Here is a 12,454-nt window from a genome sequence, read left to right as displayed (position 1 = left end):
AAGTTTCAATCCTTTCCCATTAGTGGATACTGAGATACCAGCTTACATACAAAAACTTAACCAAAAATTTTTATGGTGAAAAAGGGGCATAATTTTGTAAAAAAGGAAAATAAAGTTATGGGACCTGCTTTGTGCATGTCAGATCATGACAGTGAACAAGTGTGTGAAGTTTCAGTCCATTCCAATTAGTGAGTACTGAGATACCAGCTTACATACAAAACCTTAACCAAAAATTTTTAAGTCAAAAAAGGGGCATAATTTTGTAAAAAAGCAAAATAGAGTTATAGAACCTGTGCAGTGTAAGTCAGTTTATCACAGTGAATGTTGTGTGAAGTTTCAATCCATTCCCACAAGTGGTTACTGAGATACCAGCTTACATACAAAAACTTAACCAAATCTGGACGCCGGCGCATGGGCGAGTCCAATAGCTCTACTATTCTATGAATAGTCAAGCTAAAAATTAATTACTCAACACTTTTACACCTTTTGTGCTTGCTTATGTTGTCATTTTTTTTTTCAGTCATTTGTCTTGTGTGTGTTTCTTTTTTTTAAATAAAAAAGGCTGTTGAATTGTCAATTGGTGCTGTCCTCTTACAGTTTAATGTGTGATGTTTTCTTTAGGATAAGATACAGACCAGATCCGCGTTGTCTGAGAAGTTTTTGCCAAACTGTTGCAAAAGCTAAGGTCCAGCACTCCCCGTTTACAGACTGCACTGCATGGTGATTACCAGTAATAGATTCAGAACTATCACATTATATATTCTAAGCGTGTTTTTACAGAATGGAATTGAATAACAAACATATATTGATTTACTAAAATTTGATTGCAAATTAAAGTGGTAATTGTTTGTTTTGAATATAGCCTTCTGTGATAGTTTATATATTGCATATTTTTGATGGTGTGAGAAGTGATTTTTTTAAGCTGTGGTTTTCTTTTATTTGTATATTGTCTGTATATGAAACGCTGTGGTTATTTATTTTTGTAAGAATAATATTTGATTAGGTTGATTTGTTTTAAGTATGCTACGACCTGCGTTAAATCCATTTGCAAATAAATTTTCTTTTGAAAGTATGTTGTTTTTACTTCTTTCATATACCAAGTGCTCAGGGTGGGCTGTTGTGATCACCCTGTGTCTGTTGTCATCTGTACTGCATCTTCACAACTGACTGTTACAGTTTACAGATCACAATTTTGGGCAAATCTTAATAAAACTTGGTCAGGATGTTACTCTCAATAAAATTAGGTCATTACAGGGTCATCTTGGGTCAAAAACTAGGTCACAAGTTCAATCAATAGGAAAACCTTGATAACACTTGAGGCTACCTTTTCTATCTCATCTTGATCAAACTTTCTCTATGAAATCTAGGTCAGGTCTGAAACTGGGTCGCCTTATGTCTTTATCTGGGTCACTAGGTCAAATCCTAGAAGAACCAGTTAACACTAGAGGCCACATCTGATCTACTTTCATAGATATTTGACATTACCTACCACTACCCCATTGTAAATCTTACGTCAATTTTAGGCAAATGTCGGCCAAAAATAAGGGTGAAAATTTAAAAGTAGAATCTGTTTGGTTAAATTGTACAGTATTAGTCATATTTTAATTATTTAACGCATTGATTTTTGGCAAAACTTTTGTTAGAAAGCAATATTCGAAGAAACATTTTTCAAAATGGCAGATATCCTGAAAAAAACACTTGTTCTTCCTTAAGGTAGTTCTGCACGTTTGATAAACCGGAAGTGATGGCGTAACGTCATTTTTCCGGAAAACGTAGAATAAAGCCAGGATTCGGCGTACAGAAATAAAAATCATTTTAAGAATTAATGGCAACCCGTGAGTAAATGTATTTCAATGGCATTGTTACTATTTCTCTAAAGTTAATATATGATATCAAAACATCTGTGACGTTTAAATAATTTAAAATAATGTCTTCAATTGTCTTGAAATATGCGGTTCACTTTAAGGTTGGTCAAATAGCTCAAAAATAAGCACACGGACCTATAAATTTAATTTTACCATATTATAGACCATATATTTATTTACGACTGTGAGAAGTTTCATTAAAATCTACATTGTAGAAAAATTTCTATTGACGAAAATGATATGAATGTTGTAATTTTCCCATAGCCTCCCATTATGAAAAAATGCGTGAGGTCCAAATATTTCAAATCAGTCTAGCAAAAATTCAAGCAGACGACCCTATCATTTTTATTTGCTGAGTTTTCTAAGTATATTCTGAAGTTTTGAAAAGTCAGGGTTTAATCAAATTCTACATTGTAGAAAATGTTTCGATCCAAACGTGCAGAACTACCTTAAGCAAATTTGAAAATGGACCTTACAAAGTGGTTAATGATAAAAATCCTTTAAAGGATTTTCTACTTATAGATCGATTCTGTAGTCATATAAAAGGGACTTGTTGAACAATTTAAAACCAACTTGAGAGTGGTCCATGCTAGCTAGGATGACAGAATTTGGTGCAATTTCAACCAGTAGTGCCAGAGAAGAATATTGTGTTAATGTTGGCAATGGATGCCATACCATCTACAGTATACAAATAACTTATTAAGAACACAAGTTCACATGGGCAAGTAGAGTATTTTGAGCTCACCTGAGCACAGTGTTCAGGGTGAGCTATTGTGATCACTCGCCGTCCGGCATCCATCTGTCCACACTTCTTCAAACAACATCTTTGAAACAATTGGGTGGAAGTTGATGAAATCAATTTTTACGATTTGTCGAAAAACATGGCTGCCAGGGGGAATGGTCTCTTTTTCCCTATATGTATATAGTGAAACTTTAAAAAAATTCTGGTATGAAACTGCTGGCCTGATTTTGAAACCTTAAGCCCCCGACCACCCCCCCAAAAAAAAAAAAACCCCACAAAATACACATTACCTGCCTGTATTTATTGAGTAGAAACTTTTAACTGTTCAAGCAAGCATTTAAACTCAGGTGAGGGACATGGGGCCATTATGGCCCTCTTATTGCGCAGGAAGCTGGATATACATGTATCTGATACTGTACAAACCTGACCCTTTTCACATGAAATGTTAAAGTTGAGGCCCCAAATGAAATACCTTGGATCAAAGGTTATAAAACTGAGTTTGGAGATCAGTCAAGAATTGCTACAAAATTATTCATAGAAACAGCCAATCAGATATTAGAGGTTTCAGACTGGTCTACAAACTTGTTGTTAGAGGTTTCAGACTGGTCTACAAACTTGCTTTTACAACCCTTGATACTGGCGTGTGTTACCAAGGTAAAAAATATTTAAAGACGCAAATGCAGCATTAAATTTTTATTTAAAAATATCTTTGAACAAAGAAGGTATATTCAATAAAACAACATTTTAAAATCTTTTAACTGAGAAAGAATTAATATTATAAATACAAGTTTACCGTGTTATTGTTTAAATATCACATCTTAATATGTACAATAATATGCATAACAAATAACTCATCTAATAAGTAAGTGCCTGTTTTCATCTATGATGAAGTCAGAAATTTAAACTACTAAATGTTCTTTAAAATACATACACCATTATACCTTAAAGGGGCATATCTCTAGACAAACATCAAACTTTCATTTTTTTTTTCAATTCCAAATGCACTGATACTTCAAATTTCAAATAGATCTGCAGTCGAACTTTGTTAACTTGAACTTGGCTGGACCAGCAAAATTTGTTCGTGTTATCGAACAAAAATCATTATACAGGGATTTTTCCAGAACCTACGACGAGTTCGAAAGAAGGGTGGTGTACAAATTATCCGAGTTTGAGTTAAATAAGTTTGATTGTAGTGATTTAAATATGATGTCAAACTCATAAATCTAAATTTTAAAGTTGACATTTTCATTAGTATGATATAAAGTTAAATTCCTTCTACTTCACATTCTAATACAATCAGATTTGTTTTCTTTTTGAAGAAAGAACTGAAAATTTTACATTATTATGCAACAAATCACTGTGTACATCACACTCCTTACATCACAATCCTTACATCACAATTCTTACATCACAATTCTTACATCACAATCCTTACATCACAATTCTTACATCACAATCCTTACATCACAATTCTTACATCACAATTCTTAAAATCTTGGACGAGTTAGATATTGGGTCATCTGGGGTCAAAAACTAGGTCACCAGGTGAAATCAAAGGAAAAGCTTGTTAACACTCTAGAGGTCACATTTTGGCCCAATCTTAATGAAACTTGGTCAGAATGTTACCCTTAATAAAATTTTACGTCATAGTGTTGAACATCATAGCAGCACCCTGGCAAAGCAAACCACAATTAAAGAAGAAAATGTTTGGTGGATGTCATCGTAGTACTTGATTTTGTGCTATAATTGAAATAATATATCTCGAACAGTGGCTTTCCCTTGAATAAAGTCATTGTTTTGAGTTCAGATGCTAAGGAATTACAGCCCTCATGATATAATTACTTCACATCTGAACTCTAAACAAGGATTTTATTTAACAAATACATCTGTAGAATGCTGAATTGCCTAAAGAGAATACAAAACCACAGAAACTGCTCACTTTCATTTCTGGTCCACTACCTTACAAAAGCTGTCTCCATTAAAGATCTCTTTAAAAACTTTCACTAAACTGGCAAAAACAGGAGTACCTGTATTTGGAATCTAAATTGCAAACTCAAAAACTCATTACTGCACCAGAATCACAAAACACAACAAAATGGCAAACAAACTACACTAAGTGACATCACAGAAATTTGGAAGTGTCAAAAATAAACAAACCCTGTACTGAACATTTTTCTGATCTGACAAAAAAGAAACGAAAACAGATGGATGAACTTGGTCACAGTCATTTTTTCAAACCTGTTGCAAAATATCTACATATAGTGTAAAAATAACATGTTATGATAGATTTTTAACATATTCCTTTTATCTGTATTATGTCAAGTCTCTGTGACCATTTTACTGCACAAGGTACCAATTCTGTCGTCAAGACTAATTTATAAAACTTCATGCTGTGCAAAATTCCAGAAGCTGTTCCAACAGACTGTTGGACAAACAGAATGAAGAAAGTCTCCTATCCAAGTATTTCTGTTACGGAGACACATTACTGCCTATATAAGAAAAAGTATGGAGGAATTTCTTAGGAGCTAATAGTCTGATTAAGAAAAACTGCACATCCAGGTAAGACGGAACTTGCATATTAAAGGGAAAAGCAACACTGTTCTTACGTTAATTCTGTATGAACATTTAAGTAAATGAAAGAATTTTCAAAATCAGCTCAAAAATGAGAAAGATTTGATCAATAATGGCAGCCACACTGTTTCCATGACAACACTAAACGAAATGGTGGACTTGTTTAAACTGCCATACCTTTTTCAATATAGGTCCAATTTTAAAAATTCTTTCAGCATTACAAAAGGCTTGACAAACTTTTTCATGCAAGAATCACTCATTGTAAGGCATTCTTTAAAAAATTGTCCTTTAAAAATAAGTGAGATATCCAATCAAATCACTGATACCACACAGTTTCTGCACTCAAATGAATGTCAAGAACTAGTAACAACAGTTTGAAGGATGTATCACAGCTTGGTCAGAACTAACACACACAAAAAACACTACACAAATACAAAAGTCTTCATAAACCACAGTTGTACATATAAATTCTTGCAAAATGTCTGAATAACAGTTGTTAAAAGTTTGAAAAAGTCACAAATTAATGTGTCAAAAAATAACAGGAAAAGATGGGACAGGAATTTATGCTTCTTATTCTGTAGTAACACTTAATAATGAATTGCATACAATGGTATGAAGTGAAACACACAATAGACAATAGTAGAATACTATACACAGTTTAACCAAATGTACTTTTGTGAACAACAACTACCAGTAAACCACATCATTTTAAGTATATTTATCAACAGTGTTATAATTCATGTCTTACGTAAAAACATTTCCAAAATGCTTTTTCCATTTTTCTCTGCCTATATCCAAGTTTGTGTTATCCTAGTTGAAATCCAACAAGAGCAAACACTATTCAAATCTGTTAGTTTGGATCACTTATCAATTAAACCCCAAATACTGTAGAATCTGGTAAATAAGCGCATATTCGAATATATACGCATATCAAAAGTAAGCGCATATGGCCTTACCGTTATTCCGTATGGGATAATAAGCGCATGTCATGCCCTTACGATAACTTTGTCTCGAAAGTAGGCACATATCCGATTACTGGTAAACAAACATCAGATACAGCAAAAAGACGTAATTAACAGTATTATACCGTGATGATTGTTTGTAATAAATACAGGTGACAAATGTTCTTACCTGATGAATAGCCGAAGGATGTTAAAAGATTTTAACGTCTATTGTCTGATAAACTGATAATTGTTTATGATAATCATTCTTTTTTAATAGAAAATGTTTTCGTTGTCATAACAGTTTGTCATTCTTTTGTAAATCTGTGAAAACAATACGGATAAGATGTTACAATCTTAGTGTTGAACAATGACTGAATGGTCCGAGAGATTGAGCATTATTTGCAAATTATGTATGATCATTATGCTTTCTATATGTATAAATACTGTATGCAATAAAAGGAAGTAGTTCACTGCGCACGACCATGACCATGTTTTACTTTCGTTTTCTCAACCAAGGTAAGCACTGTCAATTTTCCTAATATATCAAAATAGGTGCACACGGCTTGTCTATAAGCGCATATCAAATATAAGCGCATAGTTTCGGCTTAAGTATAAGCGCATATCAAAAATATGCGCATAAAAGTGTCACTAAAATTATTATAAGCGTATACGCTTATTTACAAGATTTTACAGTATGTTGTTGGGTTAAACATTTTTCAATGTACTATAGATTCTTGAACCATCAATTTTTTGCATTGAAAAGCCACCAAAATAAAGCCCATTAAAATGATTAAAATCTAAATTTCTGCAAGGTATTATCTGGAAGTAAGAAATCCGAAATTTGCAAATATTTCACCTAGAGACATTTTGATTTGCTCAGTATATAGCATATCTATAATAGTTATATAACTTTTAACTGAAAACCTAAGGTGTATTCCATTCGTGAGTCTGGGTATTCTGCACCTGTTCTATGTTATGGGAAGAAAATAGAACAGTGTTCTGAAAAGTATGGAACATGCGCAAACTCTTTTCAATAAAAACCAGGCGCAGATGGAACATTAGCTATCTGATAAATGGTAGCTAAATCAGGATGTAATGAGAACAGGCTTTTCAGAAGAATGGATGCTTATACAAAAGAACTGGGAACTAAATAAGTTCCTTCACATTGTTCTATTTCATTCCAGTGACAATAATTCCAGCAGATTACTCTGAAATTTCTGTTCCAGATCATGAAAAGAATAACACTAAGTCACTTGGAAATCTATCACAGAAAGATATGTATATCACAATTGTTCTATTCTGTTTTGTGCAAAGTATTTTCCCTGTTAACACAGGACAGGTGATTCTACTGAAACAAAACAAACAAAAAATTCTGCTAAAAAGGATCACAATTTCGTAAATATATTTCTCTAACAGGCTTTAATTTACTGATACTAAAAATGAAATATTGTGTCTTACTAATAAAACTGTAAAATAAAGTGAATTTATCAACATAGAAATATTTTTGCTAGTTCTTCCTCTAGATATCATTTAATATGCAACTGTATCATAATTTTGTTTTTTCATTTATAAAATTTGAATTGAAAATATGTTAGCTAATCTCAAAAACTCAAGTAAACCTTGACAATTATTGTTAATATTACAGATAATTATTAAGCACTTTAATGTAAGCAAACATTTACACAACAGGATTAGACACAAAAATACAGTATAACCTCTATCTACAACACCCATCAGGACCAAATAATTCTCTCCCAAAGAAAGGCACAATTCTAAGTATATAAACCTTTCTCGAGTAGCAACAGCTGTCCTAATGGTGTCCACACTAGAGAGATTACACTGTAGATGTAGACAAGCATTCATTTAGGCTTAAATAAGAAAAACATCCTTGACACAGTATGTTAAAACTCTGGAAAAACAAATATGGAAAATCTTTGTCACAGAGACAAAAAACAAAACAGAAAGTAACTCAGCACCTATTGAAATTGTTTGTTGAAAAACAACAAAAGGCATAAAAACAGCAAAAATGTAAATATTAGCAAAAACATACAGTTTGTTATTAAAGTTTCAACCAAGTTATATCTCGCATTTACACAGAATCATTAGTAATAATTATTCAATAGTGAGTATAAATTAAGTTTGATGGCCAAGTTGTTTAAATGTCAAAATCATATTCTGGCTGGGTATCTTCCTTCCTTTGTAAATTTCAGCCATATCAAATATCAAGTTTTAAAATTTGAATTTTGACTTAATTTACTGATGAAACTTTCCAGGTACCTTAGCACAAAAGCAATGTTACCATGTAAAAAATTGAAAAATGTCAAAAAAACAAGAGCTGTCTCCATAAGATGACACATGCCCCCGATGGCACTTTGAATGAATAGTTATGGCCGATGTTAGAGTTTAGGACCTTTGACCTACGGACCTGGGTCTTGCACGTGACACGTCGTCTTACTGTGCCACACATTCATGCGTAGTTATTTTAAAATCCATGCATGAATGCATAGATATGGACCGGACATGCCCATCATTGCACTATCATGAAATATGACCTTTAACGTCTAAGTGTGATCTTGACTTTTGAGCTACGGTCCTGGGTCTTGCGCGCGACACGTCGTCTTACTGTGGTACACATTCATGCCCAATAATCTTAAAATCCATGCATGAATGACAAAGATATGGACCGGACACCAAATCAATGCACTATCATGAAATATGACCTTTAACGGCTAAGTGTGACCTTGACCTTTGAGCTACAGACCTGGGTCTTGCGCGCGACACGTCGTCTTACTGTGCCACACATTAATGCATAGTTACTTGAAAATCCATCCATGGATGACAAAGATATGGACTGGACACGCCCATCAATGCACTATCATGAAAAATGACCTTTAACGTCTAAGTGTGACCTTGACCTTTGAGCTACGGACCTGGGTCTTGCGCGCGACACGTCGTCTTACTGTGGTACACATTCATGCCAAGTTATTTGAAAATCCATCCATGGATGACAAAGATATGGACCAGACACGAAAATTGCGGAAAGACAGACAGATGGTTCAAAAACTATATGCCTCCCTTCGGGGGGCATAAAAATAATTCATATTTTTCCATGAACCAGACTTCACACCTTGGTAGTGATGACCCTGGATAATCCTCTGGGCACCACTTTCTTTTAGGCAAATGGTCTTTAGTGCTAACTTCCTATAAGCCAGATGGATTGGTCATCACTTAAAACTAGATCCCCAAGCCCTAAGCTGTGGAGAACCGAGAAGCAAGTGGACATAATGATGGCTCTACTTAAGTATTTAATCTGATTTTTCAAATCGTGCCTAGGGTTTGATTACAGTTGTTCATTTATACTACAAGTCACAAGTTCTTTGTCTGAGTTACAACAACAGTAAGTTAAGTAATGTTAAGCAGTTAATTTGGACAAAAAAGCCTCTTGTATTAATGGTTTAAAAAACAACAAAATGGTCTTAGCACACTATACTCACCTAATAATCTATCAAATGTAAAAGCAGGTTTCATGAGCATTTAGCAAAATATATACATGTATAAGAGATACTGTTTGTCATTTCTCTATCTGTTATTGTTTTGTATCTGATTTTAATTCTATACAGCACTAACACTAGACATAAAACTGCAAATCTGAAAAACTAAACATAATATTGCTGCTCTACAACACTAGACATAACACTGCAGACCTACAATACTAGACTAGTACTGCTCTACAACACAAGACATAATATTACTGCTCTACAAAACTAGACATAATATTGTAGATCTACAATACCAGACATAATATTGCTGACCTTCAACACTAGACATAATATACAAAATATAATATTACGTATCTACAACACTTGACATAACATTGTTGATTTAACTTTTAACAGCACAAATGCCCCAGCCATATGTACACAGTAGTTTGTCAAATGTAAAGTACTGCACCTGACACAAACACTTTAAACAATAACTTTTTAAAAGAAAATGGTTCACTAGCCAAGCTTGACACTGAGGTTATCACACAACAGGAAACACCATTCTGTTTTGGTGGTCATTTGTGCCTAGCTACTACAAAATCCTACCTTGTAGAACACAGTTAACAGTTGTGATAATTTTTGAAGACACAGACAGTCTGGAGAACTTTATACCTTGCCATTAAAATGGAAGAGGTATAGCATAATATCGCCAGCTCTTACAGCTTCAAGCCATGATCTAGCTGATTTATCTCTAATCATTTTGAATACAGTTCAGTGGGATTCAAAGTGCACTAAAAACAAGTGATACATGTAGATCATGTTTAAATAATTCTTTAAATGCAATGACATATTCCGAAACACATTCTATTAACATGAAGAATAAACAAAACTCTACAAAGTACTCTAAATTCTAAACTACAACATCTAATTTACAAAGTGTATACACTATTTACAAAAATATCAATATAATATTTGGTTGGTACTAAATTAAAGTATCACAGTTTTCAAAAATGCTGTTGATAATGCACCATGTAAATCAAAACATGTTCTTTTGGCCAACTTTAATAATACCTTTCTTTCTGACAAATTCGTAAGTAATGAAAGTCAATGGAAGATACCATATACAATAATTTATGTCATGTAACATGAATTGTGAAATCATTCACTGTGAGTTCAGTAATTCTTATTGAGGACTAACTACAACATTTCACCAATCTGCAATATCAAATTCAGATGAACAGATAAAATTCATGTCTATTTAATGCTTTTCTGAACAACTACAAATTAATCTCCCAACTAAATAGTTATTAGGTCTAAAACCACTAAATCTAATACAGACATTCAATTAAATGATTTCACCATATATTTAATTTTTAGAATACTGTTATGTAAAAAAGCTCTAACTCATCATAAAACCTGACTGACTGCTCAACTACCATAGTTATATCCTCTCATAATTGCCCTATCTACACTGACATGGAAATTCTCATCAGGAGAGAGCAAATTCAGATATTTGACACAACGTACTGATTTCTGACACTGAGAAAAGATTTCTGACACAGGATACAGATTTCTGACACAGTGTACTGATGTACCCTGTATACAGTGACACTGATAAATCATGCAGAGTATATATCTTGCCAACTGTCTGTAGCTTTAGTATGCCAGTAATGATCAAACCTTTAATTTTTAAGCAGTCTGGCATGCATTTCTTCTACAAGAAGGTCCATACTGTACATTCACTTACATTGGGTCAGTATGTGTCATCTTTTGACCAATAGAAATGGAGGCCATATAACATTTAATATACTCATATCATTCAATATTATACAAAATTTATTCATTTAAATGTAAGCACCAGAAAAGCAGAGAACTGATATCTAAAACTAAAGCTCCCCTGATTGTCATGTCCTACATTAATCTCCAACTCAGGAAGTTTTATCATCAGCAGATTGTTCCCCCTGTGTAGTCTGCTCAACATTTTGACCATCTAGAGTGACCTCCCCTTGATCCTCACCTTCGTCCTCCTCCTCAACATCCAATGATATCTCCACTCTTTTCATCTTGTCGCTATTTTTATCATCTCCTTCTTCTTCTGGTTCTTTACGCTTCACCTGCTTTTTCCATGCATTCCAAACTCGTATGGAGTTGTCCCAAGAACAGGAAACATACTGAAAATAAAAGGGACATGAACTATAATATGGCATATTCTTTAGCAAAACCTGAAAGATTTTCAAATATGCAGAGTTGTAATTTATACTCAAACAATACAATCAACTGTTTACAGACTGATTGTACAAATATCATCTGTATTTGCATTTTTCTATCAGGTCAGTAGTAGGCAACTTTAGTAAGCTCTACAGATTATAGGATTCCTATTCACAGTATAAATGGTAATGCAATACATTACCAGTATTCTCCCACAGTAAGTAGTCTGTCAGGGTTTACCTTATCATCAGTGCTATCAAATTTGATCAAGTATCATTTTAAAGTGTCAAGTAACATGCAACTTTGCTAGAGGTCTAAGTAACACATAAAATAAAACACAGTACAAAAATATCATAAAAATCAATTAAACATCTGGTTGCATGTGTATTTGTTGCATTTAGAGTCACACCAACACAAGTTAGGTCATTAATTATGACGACTTTTCCAGCCTTTCATGTAGCAGGAAAGCCCCCGCCCCACACTCACACCCCCTTCTCATTGACCCCCAGACACTGTTTCAGACATAGACAGGCAACTATATGAATTTAGAAGAAGGCGTGGTCTTCATTTTGTCCGTTTGAATGTGCGTAGTTTGATTCCAAAGATCAATGAAATTTGTTTATTTGCAAGGGACTGTAATCC

The 12,454-nt window shown here is 33.6% G+C and overlaps 1 protein-coding gene across 5 annotated transcripts in view; it reads right to left on the bottom strand.

Moving 5' to 3' along the window:
- Positions 1–3,287: 3,287 nt before the first annotated feature.
- The window catches only part of LOC123523222 (uncharacterized WD repeat-containing protein alr3466-like), a 102,230-nt gene continuing 93,063 nt past the window's right edge, over positions 3,288–12,454 (bottom strand). For 3 of the 5 annotated variants that reach the window (XM_053549229.1, XM_053549224.1, XM_053549225.1), the window contains one exon: positions 3,288–11,775. In XM_053549229.1, coding sequence (XP_053405204.1) covers positions 11,533–11,775 — 243 coding nt within the window. In that variant the 3' untranslated portion in view covers positions 3,288–11,532. The remainder of the gene's footprint in view (positions 11,776–12,454) is intronic. The other 2 variants (XM_053549226.1, XM_053549228.1) reach the window with 2 other exon arrangements.

This window comes from Mercenaria mercenaria, chromosome 8 (assembly GCF_021730395.1).
Source record: "Mercenaria mercenaria strain notata chromosome 8, MADL_Memer_1, whole genome shotgun sequence".
Lineage (NCBI taxonomy): Eukaryota > Metazoa > Mollusca > Bivalvia > Venerida > Veneridae > Mercenaria > Mercenaria mercenaria.
Note: the sequence above shows the minus strand (reverse complement) of the source record. Positions and strands in the feature narration are given on the sequence as shown.